The sequence below is a fragment of the Cyclopterus lumpus genome, chromosome 13 (assembly GCF_009769545.1).
Source record: "Cyclopterus lumpus isolate fCycLum1 chromosome 13, fCycLum1.pri, whole genome shotgun sequence".
Lineage (NCBI taxonomy): Eukaryota > Metazoa > Chordata > Actinopteri > Perciformes > Cyclopteridae > Cyclopterus > Cyclopterus lumpus.
Window position 1 is genome coordinate 9602001 of NC_046978.1, and position 23312 is coordinate 9625312.

A 23312-nucleotide genomic window follows, 5' to 3' on the forward strand; every position below is an offset into this window, starting at 1 on the left:
CCAATAACGAAAGGCATTGCATTTAGTGGCATTCTTCAAGCATGTTTGTGAATTGTCTTCATTGTATGGGTGATATAGGCCTATGTTCTTCCTATCAATATATGAACGATCTTAATCATCTAACATTTGCTTTGCCTTTATCTCATAACTTATGCATTGACATTATTCCATGATTTGGTGCTTTGAGTGAAAATCACACATATTAAAAGACTATCTAAAAATGTTTTTACGTCCACACATACATCAACATTTGTTGTGGGAGAGGGTAGTTTGCCTGTGTGGGGTCAGCACTCAATAATAGTACACTGTAATAGTTTCAGGCGACTCTCTCGCCAATGCGGCTTTAATTGTGAAATATTGCGCCGGAAGTCTGGCTGTCATTCCCTTCTACCTTGACAGGTGTGGGGCTCAACGTGCTTTGGCTTGAATGCGGTCCGGCGGACAGTGCGCTGCTGGCGGCTCCACACGGCTCACGCTGTCCGTCCTCACGATGTCTTTGATAAGGTGCTCGGTGCCGCCGTGTCGAGCGCGTGCCTCTGATCATTATGGCCGATCGATCATTTAGATCAGAGAGGGGAATTTACTTCCAGAGTATCGAGCCGGAGAGTTAGTTGTACGGCGGTTCAGGCTACACGTTGTACGGTAAGAGGCTTTGTATGTTTGATGGATCGTAAGGATGCAGAGGAAGTGCACATATTCACACCGGCGGTGCATTCATTGCAGGGTGGGAGTTGCGTTTTGGTTGGTTAATGTCTCATATATTTATATATTTTTTAATCCAGTAAATGTATGGCATGTCTGGTATTCATTCTTAAATGTAAATACATTTGGCTGTACTTTGGAATACCTTTCAAATCCGATACAATTAACATTAAACAATGATTTTTTATTTAATTAAGTTGTACTTTGTCTGTCCAATGACTGTGCTCTCTATAGCCTATGAATAACACAACTCAATATTGTCTGCGTATACATTGCAGTATATAGGTGAAGGGATTCTAAGTTCCTCTCCACATGTTGATGTTGAGTCATTAACTGCTGGCAGGCTTGATGGGTAAACCTGTTCTCTGTGGTTCCTCTTCATGCAGGTTAGTGTCAGCTGGCAGCATGGCTGCAGCTCTGTCTGCTCATAATAACACCATTAATCCTATCAAAAGTATTGCTGAGGTCTAACCTGAGGACTCCGTTATCCAGGAACATTTAGTCTAAAGTTAGATGTGTGCAGAACTGTACGACTTTAAAGGCAAGCTTATATTGTGAGCTATACCCTAAATGTGTTGTGACAAAAATATATTTTGAAATGTGGAGATTCATCAGGGATGGTACATTAAAAAAAAAGCAACGTCTTTAAGTATTGACAGATTGTATCTCCATCCAGTGAATGTCCTCTACGCCAGACATTACCTCTTGATTTAATTTTAATTCACATTGTCAGTCAGAGGCAGTGCTTTGAGCCTCCCGAGCTGCCTGTTACATAATGTCAGCCGTGGAGAGTGTTGGGGAGGGGAGAGGGGGGGTGGCTGACACTACTGAAGAAGGCCAGGTTTACAACGTTGCATAAGAGATGTTTTCCTTCCACTTGGCTGAGAGGATGCAGTTGATGGTGGTCCAGAAATAGGTCCAAGTGAAGGAAAGGGGGATGCTGCACACACCGTTTTTACCAGCGGAGGAGAACACAATCAAGCCCGGTATTGCACTGTGAGGGTACGGATCTGGCTGTTTATAGAGAGAAATCATATTTTCATATTGCACAGGCTGGCCTTTGTTACTTATATCCTGCTGTTAATGTTGCCAGTAATTTTCATTGTGTACAACGGGTCACCAGACAATATTACATTCAAGGACGTATCAGTCAAATGTCTTTTAAGAAAGGGGGTCGGGGGCAGCAGCAGCAATGTCTAATAGCTTTCCTTCTCGATAACCTCATCAGCAAAGTGCACTGTGGCAGTAGATGGTTCATTAGGCTGCATCTGCATTAGATTTGTTGTTGTGAATTACATCAAACTTAAAACGGAGGTAGATGTTGACTGGAAGGACAGTCTAAATGTGGTGCCATCTAAGAGAACACTAAAGCCATTCAGAGCAGGTGTTCACAATGTAGAGAAGCTGGATGTGGATGGAGGGTGAAGTGGATCACAATTCAATATTTAATCATTAAATATTTTCAGTGCTTATTGATTTTGCAACATATGCCGGCTGTATGGTGGCAGTGATATACGATTGCATGCTGGTTGACATTAATAACTTTCATTCATCACATGGGATTCAAAATGACAAATGAGCTGGTCACATAGAGCGGAAAAAAACCTGCCCAAGAAAGCAGCAAATTGACCCAAAACTATGTTTGTTTTGCACCTTGTCGCCAGCAACACTGATTTATGAGTTGACCTTTTGCTTCTGCATTACGGCAAAAACTATTTGACACGGCGGCTGTGGAAATGGACCAGCTGGTTGCTCCGTGAGACGGGGACTGCCGCCTCCCTGTGACCTTGTTGGTTCATTTATTTTGTTTCACAGTTACAGATGATTGATGACTGATGACTTTTTATTCATCGTGCTAAAGATCAGTCTGTCCTTCCGGGGCACTGGATGTGCGAAGAGTGACTATTCATGAACGCATGTGTAGACCGTTAAAGTAAACACTGCCCCATTGGAGTGCGTCTCCTGGTTAACGTTTCCTCTGCGCTGTTCTCTTCAGGGGGTCCACATTGCTATGTTTTATTCTCCTAATGGAATATAGTGAACGTTTGATGGATTTATCATTTGGAAACGAGCAGTGAGATGCGTTTGTCCCTGCAGGCATGATACTGGGAGGTCGCCGCATGAGGCAGCCTGGACGGGCATGATGGAGGAGGCGGCCAGCCAGCTCGAGAGAGACCATGTGCACAGTGTCTATAACAAGATTGCTCCATATTTCAACGACAGCCGCTATAAAGCCTGGCCGAAGGTCCGACAGTTCCTGCTGGACCTGCAGCCGGGGAGCATCGTGGCTGACATTGGTGGGTGTCCCCTCCAGCAGTGATGTCATCTTGGCCATCCCACCACACTTGATCATTAATACATTGTTTGTGCTTTTTCTTTATGGAAACACAATATGTACTTTAAAATGTAATTGGACCACTTCATTCCTAATTAGTCTCAAGTGTTGCAGCTGACTGTCCTGTCTTTGGCAGGTTGTGGCAATGGCAAGTATCTCCACATCAACAAGGAGGTGTTCAAGCTGGGGTGTGACGTTTGTCACCCCTTGGTGGACTTTGCCTGGAGCCAAGGACACGAGGTCCAGATGTGCGACGGGCTGCACTTGCCTTACAGAGATGGCTGCTTCGACGCGGTGCTCTCTATTGCAGGTAATGGGCAAACACACATGCAGTTGGAAGGAGGTTTTGATGTTGTTGACTTCATATGCATGAGGCCAAACTGCTGTGGCTGCCATTTGCCTCAAATTAAATCAACTCATAACAACGATAAACATCGGTTTAACGCAAGCTTGTGTTGCCTAGCCAACGGTGTGAGATAATGAATGCGTCCCCCAACAAAAGACTGCAATTAGGAGCGCAGGCGACAGCAGACGCCCACATTATTAATTTGTTGTGCGCCACACACAGTGTACCAAATTTGTTTTGTTGACCGCAAGTTTCTGAGTGTGACGACTTGGCATCATAATTAAACAGATGCCTACTTATCATCTTACTTCATTCTGACAAATTAATGCTTTTTTTTCGTCCCAGTCATCCATCATTTGTCCACCAAAGAACGTCGTATTCGAGCAATAAAGGAGATGGCTCGCACCCTTCAAGTGGGTGGACACATCATGATCTACGTGTGGGCCATGGAGCAGAAACGTCGTAAGTTTGAGAAACAGGACATCTTCGTTCCCTGGAACCCAAACCCTCACTCGCCCTCCAGCTTCACCGGGGAGCACGCCAAACCCAGAAGGAGGGCCACAGCTCAGAGCATGAGCGAAGCCATAGACAACGCTGACAAGCACAGGAAGGTCCGAAGCACATCTTCTGTGGCGGACGAGGAGGAAGATCTGACCTGCACCACGCCGCGGCAGAGCACACACAGACTGTGGTTCTTTTCCAGGTCCCTGGATTCTGTGTTTGACTTTGGGAGCTTAGCCGTCTCCCGGTCGTTCTCCAGAGACCTGAGCACTTTATCTTCACCCTCGGGTGAGAACGAGGGGAACAAGGCCAGCCAGCGCGGGAGAGGGCGGGGCCTCATCAAACAGGTGTCGAGCTTCTTTTTCCCGTCGCCTGTGATTGGATCAGAGGAGGACGTCTTTGACTCCGTCACGGACCTGCACAAGGGACTAAATGATTCTGGAGGCGGCAACAACAACAACAACGGCACACAGAACTCGAGTGTTCCCGTATCTTTAGCCCGGGAGTGTGGCTCTCTGGCCCTGCCGGATCTGGTCCCTTTCCAGAAGGAGCACCTGAAGCAGTCTGGAGATGAAAGGAAAGGAGGGCTGCAGGGAAAAGAGCAGCATGAAAGCACAAGGAGTCCTCGGGGGAGCGAGGGGCCGGTGGAGGGCTCCTGCCTGAGGTACTATCACGTCTTCAGGGAGGGAGAACTCGCAGAGCTGATACAGAATCATGTTGAAGAGCTTCATGTCAAACACACCTACTTTGATCATGCCAACTGGTGTGTTGTGGCAGAGAAAGTTCACTTATGGAAAATATGATTGTTTGTCATCAACTCTGCCTCAAGTTTAAGCACATAATCACACATTTGATGATTATGCCTTTCTTGTGACTGAAAAGTTAAGTTAAAAGTGTAGACATTGTCGAAACACTAAACAATTCTCTACTTTAGTGTAAAGTAATAGTTTCTGGTAGTCCGAGAGCCAGATGTGTGACAGACTGTTCCATATCTTGCATTAAATATCATTTTAGATGGTATCATTTTAATGGTTTTGCAGGAGTGGATAGAGGTGTTCAACAATGGCCATCGTTGTGTATACCACATATTTTTTAACTATTTATTCTGTCGATACACAAAACCAAAAAGCTGTATCCACATGTCCAGTGTGTATTACCTTTTTAGTATCAAGCATTAGTTTTTATTACCAAACCACAGCGAGCTCCAGCACCACTAATTATTTAAACTCTTTTTAATTAAAAGAGTATTTCTGCATGAGAGATTTTAAGAAACGTTTCTCTCTTTGGACTTTTAATATTTGCCAAAGAGGAATTTGTGAGAATACAGTACACGCTTCCACCTGCTCTTAGATGTTTTAATGCGTTGATTACAGCGTACAATTCTTATATAATGTTGTTTTAACATGTCCCTTGACTCTGTAATATGAGCTAAAGTATCTGTTATGGACTTCTTGGTGGGACTCTATAAGCTGCTCGTGTAATATCTCGTACCACGATCATAAGAGCTCAAAGCGGCGCAGAATATCTTCCAACCCATTTGTGCATCTGCATTGTTTTCTTCAAGCGTCCCAAAGAACGTGCGTGTGTGTCCTTGGTGTTTGTAATAGTTGTATACAGTGTTGTGTTGAAGTAACAAATGCACTGCCTCATATACTGTGAATGAAGATTGCACTGTACTACAAATATGTCGCTGCTATAGTGAAACCTATGGGCGGAGCATATCCTCATCAGTACAGTATGTGTGGACCAACTGTTTGTTCTTGAGTGACATTGCTACCTTTTAATGTCTTATGTGACCTGATGTTAATACTTCTGAGTTTGAATTTGTTTTTCCTTTAATAAATATTTTTGTTCATGAGTTTTTGTTGTGCTGCATTTACTGTCATGAATGGTGCCTGTAATAATTTGGAAGATTTTCAATTAGTCACAACCACAACATGTACGGTTCAATAACAGAATGTTTATTAGTTACAGACTACTGTGTAAGTACTGATATCTTGATGAGGTAAACAGCAAGTTTAATCACTCTTCAGCCAAAACATACCACATTCTGTATTGGAGTATTAAAATACCCGAGTAGAGCTCAGATACTCTGAGCAGATGGTAGAATCTGTGAGGAATGAATACCATTTTCACAATTCTTACAATACTAAAATGTAAAGTTGCATGTACACAATATATACAACTAGTATAATAATATAAATATCAGTTCCTGAAGATCAAGTTTGACTCTGAGGCTCTTCTTGATTTAGGTCATAAAGGTTTCATATTCCACACCTGAAATATGAAGAATATTAACGTCATATCCACTCTGGTTCACTGAAACCGTTGACATGTTGTAGACCATTACAGTAAAGACTTTTGGAGAAACATCTGGTTTTAGCAGTCTTGTGTACTGCACCTGAGTTGCTGCTCTGTGAACGATGGAGTGTCTGACGGCCAGTTTGTCGATGTCTCTCGAGTATCCTCCTCCGATAACGGCAGCAAGAGGAACACCTCTGCTCAGCACAGTCTTCATCACGTACAGATCTCTCTGATACAGCCCTAGGAGATACGCACAGTCAATCAAAAATAGTCTTACGATGGAAATCCTCGGGGGGGTCAGAGCTATCAGTCACCTTGGTCAGTCAGACGGAGATGCCTGAGTTCATCCTCCCAATGAGGGTCCACACCCGCGTCATACAGGACCAGGTCTGGACGGAAGGTCTCCAGCAGCTGGGGGAGGTGGGCCTCCACTGTAGAGAACATAGTTCATGTAAAACACACTCTTCATTCAGGACTTAAGCATTTAGCATTTTAAGCCTCTTTTTAAGCTAAGAAAGAAACAAATGTCAACTTTCAAACACAGCAACACTATCTAGATTTTAACTTTGAACACATATTACAATGATGCTGATTATTATTATTGTGGCCTGTGTGAACTTGCCTGTGGAGAGGTACTCCTTGTCTTCCAGCCCATCCTCCACGCTGACATCTAGGTCACTCTGTTGTTTACGGAGGGGGAAGTTTCTCCCACAATGCACAGAAAATGTAAACACACACGGCTCCTCTTTAAAAATAAACGCAGTGCCGTCGCCCTGTTGGATGCAACAGAAGAAAGGTGCACCACTGGCATAAATAGTTGAGCGGCTCGTACATTAAAAGTAGCAGAGACAAGTTCACACTACCTGGTGCACATCGAGATCCACAACCAGAACCTTCCTTTTGGGCGAGGAGCTGCCCATCAGGTATTTGGCTGCAACTGCCAAGTCATTGAGGAGACAAAACCCTGAACCGAAGCTGGGAAACGCATGGTGGGTTCCTCCTGCTGTGCTGCAGGCCAGATCCCTCTGCAGAGCTGCCTCAGCAGCTAGAACCGTCCCGCCTGTCAACGGCAGAGGAGGAGACATGTCATGTTGTGATCTCTCTCCGGGCCATTCGGCTGCCAGATCGCCGACAGATGTTCTTCTCACCTGTTTCATATCGACAGCGGCTCACTATACCTTCACTCCAGGGGAAACCTGTCCTCCTTTGTTCCTGCTCATTTATTTTCCCACTTATGAAGTTATTAAGGTATTCCTCGGTGTGCACACAGCTGAGTAAATCTTTAGAGGCAATTTCAGGGACCCACACCTAATGTGAAGAAGGACATTCTCATTAGCAGGAAAATGTGAGAAAATAAGTGCCGTCAATGGAAACAATGATTTTTACTAATTAATCTGGCAGTTTGTTATCACTATAAAGAAAAACACATTGTACAAGCACCCGGGGTAACATCTTTACATGTTTGTTCAAATGACTTTAATATCAGTGGACTAGTGGATTATATTTAAGAATCACAATGTGAATGAGTCACCTGTTTCTCTGTAATGACTTGATCTTGGATTAAATGGTGCAGAACCCGGGGGAACTTGCCCATGGGGAACCTGTGGCCGGGTGGGAGGTCGCACACGTACTTGCCGTGATGAACTATCGGAAGTGCGCTGGATTCACGCCTCACCTGCAAGGCGGAGAGGCGCGCCGCTGAATGCGAGTAACTGCGCGTGCGCGTGTCATACAGTCACTGAATATCAAGCGCTTACTGGTTCAGTGCGGAAACACCTGGAGCCGCTGAAAGCCGCAACGACCAGCCGTCTGGAGGAACAGGTGAGTGTGAAGCGGGCCATCTCTCTCACCGACGGCCACTCAACAGGGAGCCGGTCCCCCGTGACGCAGTGGCGTTATGAAACGCGCTGCAGGCGGATGTGCCCGCCGTGCTCGTCCTCTCTACCGCCCTCTGCTGGGACGGGGGCGAAAAGAACAACATCAGTCGGACTCAGATCGTTAAATGCTTCCATCTCTCCAAGAAGGTGCTCACTGTATCTGTGCATCATGTCACACACCAGGGCAACTCCATGTGCAATGCAGCAAAGTGTAACAGTACAGGCAAGTATAGGAGTAAATCAAGTACTAATCACAAAGATGTGAACAAACACAGCACACTCACATATTAACAATTATAGTAGACAACATTGTTCTGCATTTACATTTATTTATTTTTGAGAGCAAAGGCAGGGTGAGTGGAGACACCATGATGAATTTATGATTTTCATTCTGCCCTTTTTAACTTTTTCTCCACCTCTTGATACACCAGATGATCAAAGCTTGTTTTACTTTTCGCTCTTTTAGTGTATTAACATAAAGCTATGAGAGTAGTTTCTCTCTGCATTCATCATATTTCCTCCCCGTTGTTTGATCATCTTCACCTCCCCCTCCTCTGCAGCCTTCATCTCCCCTCCTGTGAAGCCGGAGCGAGGTGGTTCATCACAGTGGTAGAGGATCAAGTATGGTGTCACACTGAAATCATGTCCACTCAGAGCCGTCACTGTCACCACTCTCACGTCGTGGTCCAGTTTCAAGTGAACTCTGCCAAAGGGTCAGTGATGTGATGCAAATAATTCACTTGCATTTTGACCTATTGCTGCTTGTTATGGTTGAAAAATAGATGTTTTTTTCCTTTTTGCTAGAAAATGCCACAGTTTCCTTATCACTGTAATGATCTGTGATTGGCTACTTTTGCCTCTCCCATCTGTCACTGTTTTACATTGCTAGCAGGCAGCTCAAGGCAATGTCTGGCGTACTTTCGGCTGTGTGTGTGTAGCTGTATAAAGAGTCTGTTGAATGGGGATTAGTGCAGCCCCCACTGTGTAGGGCTAGTGTGCTCATGGGCAGATGAGAATCTGCCAGATAAGAAAAAAAGATGAGAGTGTTGGCCCCAGGTGCACAGGAGAAATCCCTCATAATGGAGAGAGGAGATTAGAGAGATGAAATCGATTACCGACTTCAACCTTTTTAAAAGGCAATTGAAATCGGGAGAGAGGAAGGAAGGGAGTCTCTGTCTCAATGAAAGATCCCAGTATATCCTGAAAGAAACATTGGTTGCTTCATGCAATAGATAACGGTTATCTTCATTTATTAACATACATATTTCTAATATTTAATCTTATCTTTTTTAGATACTTTACTTTACATCACCGATAATCGGTTTGCAAGCCATGCTTCTGTTTTTCTGAGAATGTAGCTGAATTTTAAAATGTTTCATTTGTCTGATCCATCACAGTGAACATCTGTCTTCATTTTTGTTCAATTTCCATTCTTAATGTGAGATGCGGAATACGAGCAGAGCCTTCTATACAGTACATGCGAACTGTAACTGTAATGCAGACTTGACGATTACTGTGACCGATGGCACGAATCAAGCAAGTTTCAAGAATATGCTTATAGATTGTTATACCATACAGAAACCAATGAAAACCAATAAATGACCGAAACAACAGTAACGGTACATCCAAAAATCTATAACTGCAAAGAATGCATTTGGAAATGGTCAACAAAATGTAAAGTGTTTACATCTATTTGAACTATTTGACGTCAGAGTTAAAAGCTGCAAACACGCTGGCCTCTTTAATGTTTTGCACCAGTGAAAGAGAAACCACAGCTGACAGTCAGCTGTGAGAGAGCAGCAGTCTGCCTCAGAGCAGCTGCTTTTTGCAGCTCATTTCTGGCTAAGATAAAGAAGAGGCTGACAACTGCTCAGTTTTGATCAAATGTTCTCTTCTCTCATCGGGCAAAATGATAGCATGCCGACTTAAGACTGCCCTCTGAAAACAGTTTTTTAAATCTCAGCATTGTGTGTTCAGAAATTACAGTCAGACTGTCTCAGGTGTTTCCTTGCTTTGGAGATAGAGTTAAAGCTTCTTCAACTAAAAAAGCCACATGTTGAACCAGCCTTAAATAACGCGTTGGACACATATTGTAGGTCTTTAAATTGCACACAGATGTGATCAATGATTTGATGCACGCAATGCGGTCCAACCGAATGAATAACCCCGCCATCTTGGCATGTATCTTCACGTTCCTGGAAGCAAACATGCTTGTTGCCCGACCCCAGTGATGGGCGTGGGGAGGGCGGTGGGATGAGTGACACTAACACACCTGTCAATTACACAACAGCACAATCGCAACGTCGAGGCCCGCAAAAGCCCCCGGTCGTCACCCTCCGCCTCACATCTCAGAGCGGAAGGAATTCGCTGGTTGATTGCGAGTGCTGGCAGAGCGTGTTGCAGCAGGTCAGGACAGGGGTTGTTGTTGGAGGGAATTAATGTGTAGCTGCTCTCTGGGTGCAATGGTGACGGCCCGCTGCCTCCTCCCTCTGAGGCAATCCCCCCGAAAAGGCTGAGCTGATTCACCTCTCATCATCCCTGGCCTCCCATAATCACATACGTGCTGTGAAATCATTGCACTGTAGTATAATTTATCCTCAATGTTTACATCTGTCCTCGTTATCACTGGATCTGACAAATTCTCCAGTCATTGTTTGGGAATGTCCTCACAGTTGCTCTACGTTTTGCCATCTTGTCGTGAGGCTGTTGCGTGGTAAGCCTTGGGTGCTGCTCGCATGTGTTGTCAAACAGCAGTAACGTGTGAGCCAAGGAAATACCAAGAGTTGACGATTAGGAGCGAGGCCAAGAATATGATCATACCACGATATTTGCCAAAGCCCCAAAGCGTTTTTTATACAACGGACAAAAAAATCATCGTTGCAAGTAGTTCATCCGTTGGGTTTTTGTCAAGTTTTGAATGGGAACAATGCTCTTGTGGTGTTTTGTATTTCATCAGCTTTTCCACTATTCAAAGAATTCAGGCACACTATTGGTAGCCGAAGCTGAACAATTGGACAACCTCAGAAAGAAAGAAAGTAAACAAAGCAAAAAAACATCATTTATATAAGTAATTGCTCTCATGGGGTGTTATAGAAGCAGTTGAGATTCTAATTAATTCAACAAAATGTGTGATTTCAAATCGAACACTAATTAGATGATGATACTACAGTTGGGACGTGTGCAACTTTTTGCATGAAACACTCCTCAATACAGATTAAATAATGAAACTCGTCAGTCTTAGCTTCATCGTGGATGTTGATGTTGAGAGAAAGCATAGATTTCTCATTTGATATTATTGTTACATTTGCTTCTTTATAGCTATCCCATTTGTTCCCATTTGCAAGTTTTCATAGCTTGTATTTTTAGTTAGCTCCCAACGTTTATGCCAAAAAACTAAATATTTAATTTACACCTCAACAACCTTTGACACAATCTGAATAGTGGGAACATACAAGCCATTATCTTAGTACCCACTCTGTGATGATTTGGTGAGCTCTTGGGATAGAGAGCAAGTGAGAATGCACAACATCTGCCCCGTGGTCTGTGGTATGCTGGGAATCCGATGGGGTGTCTGAAAGCAGCAGAGATATTGAGTCAGACTGTGGTATTGCTGGAATGTTTTCTAATGATGTTTACATTATGTATTGTACTGAGAGGTTCATGTTACATAAGAGTGCTGCAAGCAACAGCAGGAAAGAAAAACACACTGATTTAGATGTTCTTGCTGTTACACATACCATCCTTTGATAGAAATGTATATGTTATCAATGTTGCGGGCGCAGATGAAATGTGATGATTTTCCATACTGTCCGTGTGTGCTGCCTTGACAGACCCGCTCTTGTCCTGTGCAGCAGTAACACGTTGCGTTGCTGGCAGGCAAAGCCGCGACCGTACAGCCACGTGTTCCAGCAACACAGCTGGCTCCATTCTCTTCCCCTCACTGTGCCATGTGAAGACCACAGGCAATCCAAAATGTCTGCCCCATCTTGACAGATGTGTTGATACCGCTGATAAGGGGACGAGGGAGACGAGAGACAGCGGGTGAAATGCCAGGGCAGAATGTGTTTTTCCTCATACGCTGCAAAACATTCTCATAAGCCTTAAACCCTTCAATGAGTAGGTGAATAGTAACACAATATTAATTTACTTTAGTGGGACGTGTAACATGTTTCTTTTGCTATTAACTGTATGTTTTTGTTGCTCTAAAGATTACTATTGCATTTTCATAATGATGTGTTGCTCATAGCAGACAAATATGCCCCAGGGGCAGAATCATCTTAACTTTTATTCCGTTCAAAAAAGGTTTCTACATTTCCCACAATGCACATCGACGGCGTCTTTTTGTTAGACCATCATGTCTTTTTAACTAATCTCAAACTGATATTTTCTCTGCAGGTTCTATTAAAGTATTCTATAGAAGCTCCCTAAAGTAAATATTACTGAAGCGTACTGTCTCCAACATATCCATAATACACTTAACAGTTAGGTTAGAGACTAAATCATAAACCTTCAAAGCATCCGCGCACGCTATAAAATATATTGGTGAAAAGTTCATATTTAGTCAAATCTAACTGTAGTTTATTTGCAGCACTGCGATGTTTTCATGAATCGTTTTACAGTGTATCAGATGGATTTGTGTACTCGCGGCTGAAATATCTTGCACAAGCTTGAGTCCGGATGTTACTTGTCATACTGTCATATTTTATAAAGTCTAAAACGCAAACAGACCAGAAGAATTCCAAAATAGAAAAAAAATCCGTTTGATAGATTAATATGTTATAATAAAATAGTCTGGATTGAGATTGATCATTCTTTGAAAAAGTATTTTGTACTTTCAGGTACAAACTCTTCCAGCCGAAGTGAGCAGACTGGGAAATTATCATTGTTATCGCTCTGTAAATCAGCCAGAGACAAACAGTAATATCCTCTTACACTCACATTGCTTCTTTCTGGATGGGTTGGCATTGAGCTGAGGAGCTGCGTCCAGGCCGTGGTATGTATGCCTGCCCTCTCTAGCAGTTTGCTTTGGCAGCGTGTTCACAACCTCCTACTGTCTTGACATAGTTGTCATAGCGGTAATCTGCAGCAGGAGCCCTTGTCTTGCTTTCATTTAGGTCATATTGCAGTTGGAAAAAGTTACATTTAGGAGATGAACATTTCTATTCAACCACTAGAACGAAGAAAACAAGAGCTCAGATGGCCACACATGCCCCAGCATGTCACATTCAGGAATGTTTAGGATAATGTGATTTAAATCTAAATATGCTTTGTATTTGAGTCAAAGTCACATTTATTCATAAAGCCCAATATCACGAAACACACATTTGTTTCAAAGGCCTTTATAGTCTGTACAACATACATCACCCTCTTTCCTTAGACCTGCTATTCATATCAGGGACATTTTACTTTGTCCTAACCTTTGGATTTATGACTTAATAACTGCAAAACATATGACATTCCCATCAACCTCAGCTGTCTCTCTGTAAGATGGTGAACATGCTAAACACCAGCATGCCATGTGTTGTCACTGTGAGCATGTTAGCATGCTGATGTTAGTATTCAGCCCAAGTTCAGATGTACAGTGTCACTGGCATGGCCATAGACTCGTATTATTGTTAATAGCCATATTGACACAAACGGCTAATTATTATTGTGAACTCTTGACAAGAAGAGTGTGAAAGTGGCAGAAAGAATCATGGCGGTGACAGTTGAACCCACTTGACCGAAGTGACAGAGCTTGGTGCTTGGCTGGTGTAAAGCGACTAAATCTACAAAGACCGTGTCCTCTTTTATTTCCTCCCTCGTGCTCCAGGTGCTGATTCTGCCCTCCATCCCCCATGGAAGTAAAGTCAGTGTTTTTCTTGTAGTGACACAAACAAGGCTGTTTTTATTTCCACCAGAGGTGTGGGTAGAAAAGAGGCTGCCGGGTTAGCGCGTGAGAACATCCAGCTGTGTGTGAGCTGTTCTCACTCCCACTGGCCTTGGACTGTCTCAGCGCAGATAGACCAGGCAGAGAAAAGGCTCATTAAGAGCAGCCTGTTGTTTAAGTCGGTGTTATTTATTTACTGTAAGAGCCGACACAAGGCGCAGAGACATGTTCTCTCTGTTCCCGTGTTTCACCCTTTCTGCCTGTCGTCCACATGCACCTTCATGCTGTTGTGACCTCTCTCAGACAGAGTAAACAAGATTAGAGCACACTTTATGCTGTGCACACATTCACGTGAGTGTACACAGCCTAGGGGAGAAAAGCATTTTAAGATCTAGTCTAGTCTTCTGTTTTTCAAACTGTGTTTTAGCAATTAAATGAACCGATGTAAAGGAGTTTGGTTTTCAGGGACCATTCTTTTAAATGATTAGTTGGCATAGGCCACACCTCCCGCTTGCGTCCTGTAACCTTTCCATGCAACCTTTCAGACAGTAGGGGAAATGTAAACACAGATATCCAACAAGGACATCAGGAATGTCACTCACTCTGAACAAAAGAAAGGAAACAAACAAAGGCTTGCGCACATACCTTATCTTACCGGTCAAACTGTGGATTTATGGCTGTTGCATATAGCTGCTATGTCGAGTAAGGCTCCTTGAGCAGTCCCAAATACACCACAGGATATTTCTACTTTTTGTCTTTTAGGATTATTAAAAGTACTTGTTAATATATAAGTACACAAGTCAGTACAGTCTAAATAAAGATGAGGCCTTATTGATGGGTAAAGTGAGTATATGTTTTCATGAAACAAAAAAAGGGGAAAAGAGAGAATGACAGCCACTGGCAGATTGCAAAGTATTTCATGAATGAGAGAAGTTAGTCAGCGGTCATTTTCTCGCCTCTGGCCAGAGGTCAAACTGAGGACAAGTGATGATTTGTGACCGTGGCCTCACCGCCTCTCTCCTGGTGAGGAGACTGAATGAATAATTGAATAAACAAATGAATGAATGAAGTCCCCCCCCCCAATGCTAAAAAGTCAAGGACTTACAGAATGTGAACCCAGAAACTCTTTCTTCAGCCCTTCAGTCTTATCGGGCAGCCCAGGGGGCTGAATGAACAACAAGTCCTCAGCCAATGAACACGCAAATGTTCAAACCTGCCCCTCTCGTGTTTACGCTCTGTGCTCATCTCTCACTTTCACTCACTCAATGAAGTGTTTTGGATTATTTGGATATTCCTTGATTGTTAAATATTTGTGTATCAACTATCAATAGAGAGTACTTTGCCCTGACATACCATTACACATTCTGTCAGTGCATGATTAAATCATGCACTGACAGAGGGGTGGCGCTCGCAAATTGGCTCGTTCCTCAGTTGGAGATTTTTTAAATATTGTGCAGAACACAAACTTGAGGAAAGCTTCTTGTGGTGATATCGCCTTCATCTTTGTGTAATGTGCTCCAGTAAATCATGGTGCTTCGCAGCTTTCCCCTTGACTTGAAAGCATTCCTCAGCCCGGTGTTTTGAAGCGATAGGTCAGGGCTGCAGAGCATCTCACTCCTGCAGAGCTCGGCTCGGTGAAGTCAGCCATTCCTCACAGCCTGTTTGTGAGGGCTGGAAACCCAGTTCACCGTGTTACATTGCCAACCACTGTTGCCCCCCCCCTCTCCTCTGTCTCCTTTCTCCTCCTCTTTCCATCTCCCAACAAGCACATACTCTCTGCTCTTACGCATATTCTGAATGGTTTAGTCACTGCTAGCCCCCCCAGGGGAAACACATGAGGAGGGGAGTGGTGGTTGTGATGACAAGCTTGCCTTTTTAGAAGAATAGGCCTATGGGGACACAAGTGTGGCTCTGCAAGGGGCAGTCCAACCCTCTCGGCTCTAACAGGAGTGAGCCTCACTGCCACTGTTTGTTTTTCTGCCATACGCTCTCGGTGACACTGTTTGGGCAACACAGACAACTTCCTTTCCACCCCGCATGTGAGTCTTTTTTTTCTTCTTTACCTGTGAATCTGACTGGCATCTGCTTATGATGGAGAAACACATTAAAATGCTCTATTCCTCTCTTGGCTAATCCTCCTTTCCCGAGTTGAGAAAGTGCTGCTGTTTCTGCGTGAGAGGACTTGTTCGGGACGTTTCTGTTGAAAATGAACCTAGATGATTTTTTTTCACTCTTCTAAATAAGTTGTGGTCTTGGCTTGCCAGTCAACACTTGCCAGTTAATTTTCACTCTGTGACTCCTTCCCTCTGTTTAAATCTGCGCTGCATTAATTTGAGAATAATGCGACTCTCTTTCCATGGTGTTTTTTAAAAGAGGGGTTTCTTGGAAGGAACCCTAATCTCTTGTAGGCTCTCTTCCCATTCACCACAAAGGCACAGGTTTTACAGGAGGCACTATATGCCATCTAATTTACATATTATTTATACTGTATTTCCTTCAACCGGTCAGATTTATGAAAGCATATTCAGCGTCAGGGTTTTGTCCTCGTCCAAGGTTGCTTTATCTGAGGTTTCCTAATGTATCCATGTGTGTGTTTGGATTGTCAGGGCCATGGTAAAGATGCTGCCAACTGCAGCTTTCCCACAGTAGCAGCAGAGACACATGTGTAAATGAATTGAAATCAATGTAGCTGTGTGGAGAATTTCAAGAAAACCCACTGATTGTTTTCTATATAAATATCTGGGCTTCTATGTATATGCTCAAGTGTTTGTAGTTAAAACATGAGGGGGGAAACGAATTGGACTCAGCAGATCTTATGCAGGTTGTTTATTATCAAAATGTATTGGTTCAGTTGCACTGTTATCCCGCCTGAAAATGTCTTCAGAGGAATGTCTGTGGTTGAACCTGATGATAAGCTCATTATTGCAAGTGTTTTATATTTCATTTTCGTCTCGGCGGATGTCTCAAACCTGTCGAAGGTGTGTTTTAACGAAGGGCTTCATGAAGGGGTTAACTAAAGTCAGGGCATCTTCTGCCCTGATGAATGCTGCAGTTCGTAGTAAATCACCGACTGGGGAAGAGCAGTCGGATTCCTCCGTGCAGTGATGCCACCTCGATCGTGTGTGAAACAGATCCAGACTTGAACGGCCCAGCCTGAGCCAGATGTCGAATTTCACAGCACACTGCTCACTGGATTGTCAGAGGTGTTCAGGGCTGGATGTAGAACCTTTACATAAAACTCTGGGAGTATAGCGAGACTTCGATAATTACAGGACACAGAGACATCTAAGCCGTATGTATAATTAATCTTGTTGTGCCTGTGTTGTCTTTGGAAATCATCTTTATCTCACTTGCTTGTTGTGTTACATGCCATTCACATATTTTCATTTGTGTTTATTTCAGGTCATCTGCTGCGCGGTTTGACTGAGCATCTTGGATAAAAATGGCCATACGATACATCAAACACAAGTACCTGTGGATTTATGTTTTGAATTATGAGAAACTGTAGAAAACAACAATAATGGAGATCACACCTGTGGTGAATTTGGAGGGACATCAGTCTTGGACGTGTTCAGGATTACAGAACATTGCCTTGTCAACACAGAAGTTGACCTCAGAAAGCTGCGCTCTGTTGGCTAACGGCTCAGCAGACCACAGAGGGACTGATTGTCTCCCTGAAGCCCGGAGCTCGCTGTTGGGGTCGGATGAAGACATACACAGGCTAGAGGAGAGTTTTATTTGTGTCAGTCATAACAACATTGAATGTGATGACGCTTGGTGCTTACAGGAGTCTGAACAGTCAGTCATTCTCAGTGAAGCACCCTTGGACCCTGGTCTACTGGCCTCAGCCCAGCTCCATGAAGCAGGTATTGTGTCCACACAACCTCGGACAAATGACAACTGCTGTTCGCTTCCTGTTCCAGTTGCAGGAGACCAGGTGCTTCAGAATCATGCTGGTCAGACAGTAGATTTGAACTCTGGATGTGTAAAAACACACTTTGAGAGGTTAGAGCCAATCTCAAATGGCCATGTCTTTGTTCCTCCAGGGGACCCGTGTCCCATCCTCAATCTGGACTCCTCCCTCACTGTCCCTTCAACTGTCATTGATTCAAACCTGAGATTCCTGGATCTCCCACGGATTGTGAAGCACAAACCGAGCTCCATCACTTTTACACACTACACCTGTCCCTCGGGGGCTGACGGCCATGCTTTTGTCAATGACAATGGAGAGTCATCACTGGAGGAGGAGGAGGAGGAGGAGGATCACAATGATGGTGATGGTGATGATGGTGACGACGACGATGTGTTCTCAGAGTTGCCTCAGAATAGAGAGTATGTTGTCAATCGCAGACAGAGGAGCAAAGACAAACAGAAGAGGAGAGCAGCTGTGAGCGACCGAGCAGAAATCAACCATACGGCCAGAAACTGTGGTCATAAAGCAGCGGTGGAGACCAGGAGAGAGGAGGTATGCTGCTATTCATTTAAGAGCATCCACTAGGAACCGCTTACAAATATGCACGTGAAATGGCCAAATACCACATGTGGTATCACATGTCATAAATCATGTAATGACATTGCCTTATAAAATGCACATTTTTATTTTCACATGTGAAATACCTTAAAACCATGGAAAATGTCTGAAAAGCCTGAGTGCATAATTGAGAATTTATCTCTGCTTAATATATAAATTGTGTTTCACATGTAATAAATCCAAATGATCTACTAAAGGGAAAACAACTAAAACATTTTTAGACAGTAAAATAATACAGTAATACAGTTCTAATACAGGCACTGTTCGGTAAGGAATTACCCCAAATTCAAGTAAATCAAATAAATCAGTCAAAGGAACTGAAAGCTCTATACTATAGAAATCTTGAAAACCTTGTTTTTAAAAGAACATGGATTTATTGTGCATTTAAATTAAGCTGATATCATTCCACTGTGAGATAATGCATAGTTTGTATACTGTGAGTGTGTAGGAGTACACTGACTTCACATTTGTACCGTTGAAAGGCTGATCCAGAAGGAATACAAACAGCCTCTGCTTTCTCTCCTCTCCCTCAGCAGGCAGCAGTGTTTTGACAGATCCCATTGCACTGAACTTCCTTTAGTGAACGGCTCTCTGAATCTATAACAAATCAAGGCACATTTCAGTCTCTTTTTAACACAACCGCTTACCTTGGTTGTAAACATCCTCTTCCCTGATTTGTGATGCCCTTTTAAAGTCATAAATATTTGTCAAATTCGTTACAACTGGTGGGAACATATCCAATAACGCATAACTGTCCTCCTTTTCTAAACAGTCTGCAGATAATAGTGCACATGTAAAGAGGGCGGAGTAAACTGCTGGTGGAGATTAGCTTCTCTGTATGTTGGTCTGGTAAGATGTTGAGGTAATGCCAGCTTTATGTGCCAAATGACGCTCTGAATGAGCTGTTTTGGGGAAGAGTGGAGGAATGCATGGAATCCAGGGAGCCTGTTGTCAATGTTATCAGAGACAGCAGGTCAATGCTTCTCATGTCCTCCCACCACAAGCTCTGTTATCATAAGAATGGTGGACTGCAATGTGAGCATCGCTATAGGAATGTCTACAATTTCATAGAACTACTTATTACTTTATACAGACACAAATACTCACAAACACACACACACACACACACACACACACACACACACACACAAGGAAATGTAATTTAATTTGTTACCTTTGAATATTTCGTTCATATCTGCATTCGAAGCTGATCTCTTTCAGAGAGCAGAATGTACTGACATGAATTAAGTCATTTCTCCTAAAAAAGATAATGAAAAAAATGCGTAGAAAAAAAAGAGTGAAGGGCCAATACTCATTTTGAATGGAAATCTAATTTGCATAAAAATAACACTTGAACTGCATCCTTATTACAACTTCACACTGTGAAACTTTATAAAAAGGCAACGTAAACTGACAACAATTATGACCAATATTCATCATTTATGCATGCATACGTTTTTATCAATAATAAGTCCAAAACATATGGGCCAATGATCTGAATGCACAATGCCACAACAATTATTGAACTAAATGTTTTAGTTGTATAGTTTAAATGTGTTTACATTACAAGTTAAATATTGAGGTAGGGTGAAGGTAGGGGAAAGACACATTGATGCAGTTGTTAACATTGACCATGTGAGGGCACTGTATGCATAGTCTTGTATCATCTCATGACTCCCCCCTGCTTGCATCATTAAGCTCAACTCTGACCAAATACCATTTTCTTCACCTCTCCTTCCCTTTCCACAGACAGGCTGTGTTCAGTTGGTGTGTTGCATCGGAGGAAATTAAGACTGTAATGTATTCCTCCGAAGAGCCAGGTAGCCAATGCCCTTTCGCATGACCGCCTGCTACATTTGGAAACCTCCATGGTGATCTGTGGCAATCTCTGTGGGTGGCGCAGACTAGGCATCGAGCCCAGAGCTCACACACTTAACTCCTCATTTCCATGTCAAAGCCGCTGTGTTGGGGTTCACAATGTGGCCAAATTGCGCTGATAAAGTTATAGTGGGCTCTCATTTTGTTGTCCAGAGAAGATAACATTAATGCATTTCGCCAAAGGATTGACTCGTACCAGCTTAGTTGCCATGGTGTAAGGACTTCATACAATTAACGGGGCTGGATTGAGGGGCAAGGCACCAAGAGATGAATCAAGGCCAGTGTCTCACTTGAGCGTCAAGCCCTGTCTGGAATTTGTCTCGTTCTAAGTAGAAGTGCCGACATTCCTAACCAGCACCTTGTGGGGATGTCACTGAAAAGAGACAGTGTGAATGTGTTCCAGATTTGGCTTGAGCATGTGCCAGAATGGGGCATTTGTTTCTTGCATTTCTGTGTGTCTGACAGGGGTTAATTATGAGTCCAGCACACTATATTTTTCTTTTCATACAACGTACATGTTCAGTCATATGACATAGAAATATCAGGCCTTTTTCACACACACATCTGAAAAAGACTACTGAGGTCCAACTTTTTGCTCTTGATCTGAAGAGTTGCAACCATCTTTTCACACAGAAACATAAATTGAAGGCAGAGGCTAATTTCTTGTTCATGGGCATTTCAGCAGTATCAGTGCTTGCTATCATAACAGCTTGATTCCATATTAATGAATTAAGTCAATACATAATATCCATAGACTCACAGGAGGAATGTATACCCACGGAGGTACAGACATCATGATGTGTTCAGAACTCACATTTGAATTGAATATGCATATTGATTTGGTGCTTAAAGGGTCACTTCAGTATTTTTCAACCCTATTTTTCCATGTGTGTATGTCTTAGTGACTAATAATTCTTAAAAGTGGTTCAGTATTGACCGAGAATGCTGCAGACGGCAGACTCTAAACAGGCTGCAATGTAAGCACTCGGGTCAATGTTCGCCCACTAAAAGTGTGTGTTTACAGGGTCAGGTTATTAAAAGTGTCTGACAACATTATGAAAAGGACCACAGAGAGAAATAAAACCCTTTTCTTTAACATTCGCCTGATCCGGCCTGTTGTTTATTGTGTTTGTCTTCTCGACAAATCGAAGCCACACTTTCTTTACTCTCACCAACTCTCACTCACCGTTGTCTTCCAGCAACACGTCAAATGACACAATATTAAACAGACAGGATCAAGTGAAAAGGTTTTATTTCTCTGCAGGGTTCTTTCCATGATGTATTATATATATTATAACAATAATCTGAGCCTTTCAGTGGCAGAAACAAGCTCATTTAGTGGACGTACATTTACGGTCCATTTAGTGAATGCCGTCTACAGCGCTCTCACTCAATACTGGACACATTTGATTTGCCTTAAACATGGGAAATAGGATGCAGGTTAAAAAATACTGATAGTACCCGTGAACTACTTTTACAAAAACCTTTAGGCTACATTGATTTCAGAATGATGATACACAGGAACTAGAGCCATGTTTCTGTTCCTGTGGACAGTTACAATTATATATATATACATTATTGGTGCTATAACCAAATATCAAACAAATACTCAAATACTAAAAATATTCATCAAACAACATCTTTCTTAGTCTTTTTGCAATTCACATGTATGTGTATCCAATTACAGTATATAAATAAGTATTCATGTCTCTTATTTTAAAAATAGGGACGAGAGTCTTTTCCTTCATCTGCAATGACACTTTGATGATCCCTGGAAACAGAAACTTAAAGAGTGTAGAAGGACTTTTCGGGAATCAGTGTTCATATCTTTAAACTAGAATCATATTATAAGGCTTACTGCAGTATTCTTGTCTTAGGTATTACAGCTGTAGAGTGAGAGGGAAGTAGATTTGTTATTGATCAGTCTGTATAAAACGTATGTGAAAGCCTTATATTTGTTGAGCAGACAGAGGTTGAGCTGTCTAAACATGCTGATCCCATGTCAAACCTGTTATATATAACCTGGTCAGCTTGGAAGGCAGACATAGCAGAAAAGGGTAGCATTTATTTTTCCTCTCAGTGACCCCAGGTGACCCCCTCAGGCCTCAGGGGTCATCACGGGATTGGCCAGATTTAGGTCATTCCTGAGAGATTGAGTGGTAAAAGGCACTCTCTCCCAGTGCGAGGTCAGTCAGCTGACACTGGGTGGTCAGTGGGGTAAATGGACCGTCTGGTGTCTGGTCACCTAATTCCACACAATTTAGGGAGAATACAACATAATATAAGTTTGCCAGTGCCTTAATTTGTAATATAATTTAGAGGTGCTGCTTCATTAAGAATGATTTTCATGTTCACAACTGTAGAAAGTCATCATAATGATATATGCCAAATTAAGATGTATTTCCAGAGGTGTATGTAACCAAACACACATTCTTTTAAACTGAATGATATAAGTTATGGGAAGTCAATGGTCTATGGATTGCAAACACTATCAAAATAGGTCACACGGCTGGCCTGTTGTCATTTGGCTCTTTTATACAGTGATTCAATGAAAATACTAAAACAAGTCATACTTGTTGAAGTATGTATGACCTGCAAGATATTTGGGGGGTTTCCCATCAGAATATTTATTGGCGAGTCCCTTCAATGAAATTATTGTTCTATAAATGGAATAATGACTTAAGGCTCAGTCACAGTAATTAGTTTTAATTCCATCCATCCATCCATTTTCAATACCGCTTATCCTCATTAGGGTCGCGGGGCGCTGGAGCCTATCCCAGCTGACATAGGGCGAAGGCAGGGGACACCCTGGACAGGCCGCCAGTAGTTTTAATTCCCAACAATTTTAATTTAAATTTTTTATTATGGTTGAGTCAATTCAACATTAAAGAACCATTTACTGTAGAAACACATAGATGTGTCTATCTGTTATGTGATCTATATTTAGAGGATAGTTATTGTTCAGGATC

General features: G+C 42.7%; 3 protein-coding genes across 4 annotated transcripts in view; 2 read left to right on the forward strand and 1 right to left on the reverse strand.

Moving 5' to 3' along the window:
- Positions 1-998: 998 nt before the first annotated feature.
- On the forward strand, positions 999-5741 carry trmt9b (tRNA methyltransferase 9B). The gene is made up of 4 exons (XM_034548646.1): positions 999-1088; positions 2800-2999; positions 3174-3347; positions 3729-5741. The coding sequence occupies exons 1-4, from the start codon at positions 1051-1053 to the stop codon at positions 4685-4687; spliced, it is 1371 nt and encodes a 456-aa protein (XP_034404537.1). The 5' UTR covers positions 999-1050; the 3' UTR covers positions 4688-5741.
- Positions 5742-5918: 177 nt separating this feature from the next.
- On the reverse strand, positions 5919-8068 carry hdac12 (histone deacetylase 12). 2 transcript variants are annotated; one of them, XM_034548668.1, is made up of 8 exons: positions 7946-8068; positions 7720-7863; positions 7367-7496; positions 7052-7248; positions 6811-6961; positions 6503-6619; positions 6286-6428; positions 5919-6161 (listed from the first exon to the last, which is right to left on the reverse strand). In XM_034548668.1, the coding sequence occupies exons 1-8, from the start codon at positions 8027-8029 to the stop codon at positions 6138-6140; spliced, it is 990 nt and encodes a 329-aa protein (XP_034404559.1). In that variant the 5' UTR covers positions 8030-8068; the 3' UTR covers positions 5919-6137. The 2 variants fall into 2 exon arrangements, with proteins under 2 accessions (XP_034404559.1, XP_034404558.1); XM_034548667.1 differs by having other exon boundaries at positions 7337-7496.
- A 7818-nt stretch (positions 8069-15886) lies between these two features.
- The window catches only part of stard13b (StAR-related lipid transfer (START) domain containing 13b), a 57501-nt gene continuing 50075 nt past the window's right edge, over positions 15887-23312 (forward strand). Inside the window, exons 1-2 of the mRNA XM_034549161.1 lie at positions 15887-15973; positions 17337-18399. Of these exons, the coding sequence (XP_034405052.1) occupies positions 17455-18399 (945 nt within the window). The 5' untranslated portion in view covers positions 15887-15973; positions 17337-17454. The remainder of the gene's footprint in view (positions 15974-17336; positions 18400-23312) is intronic.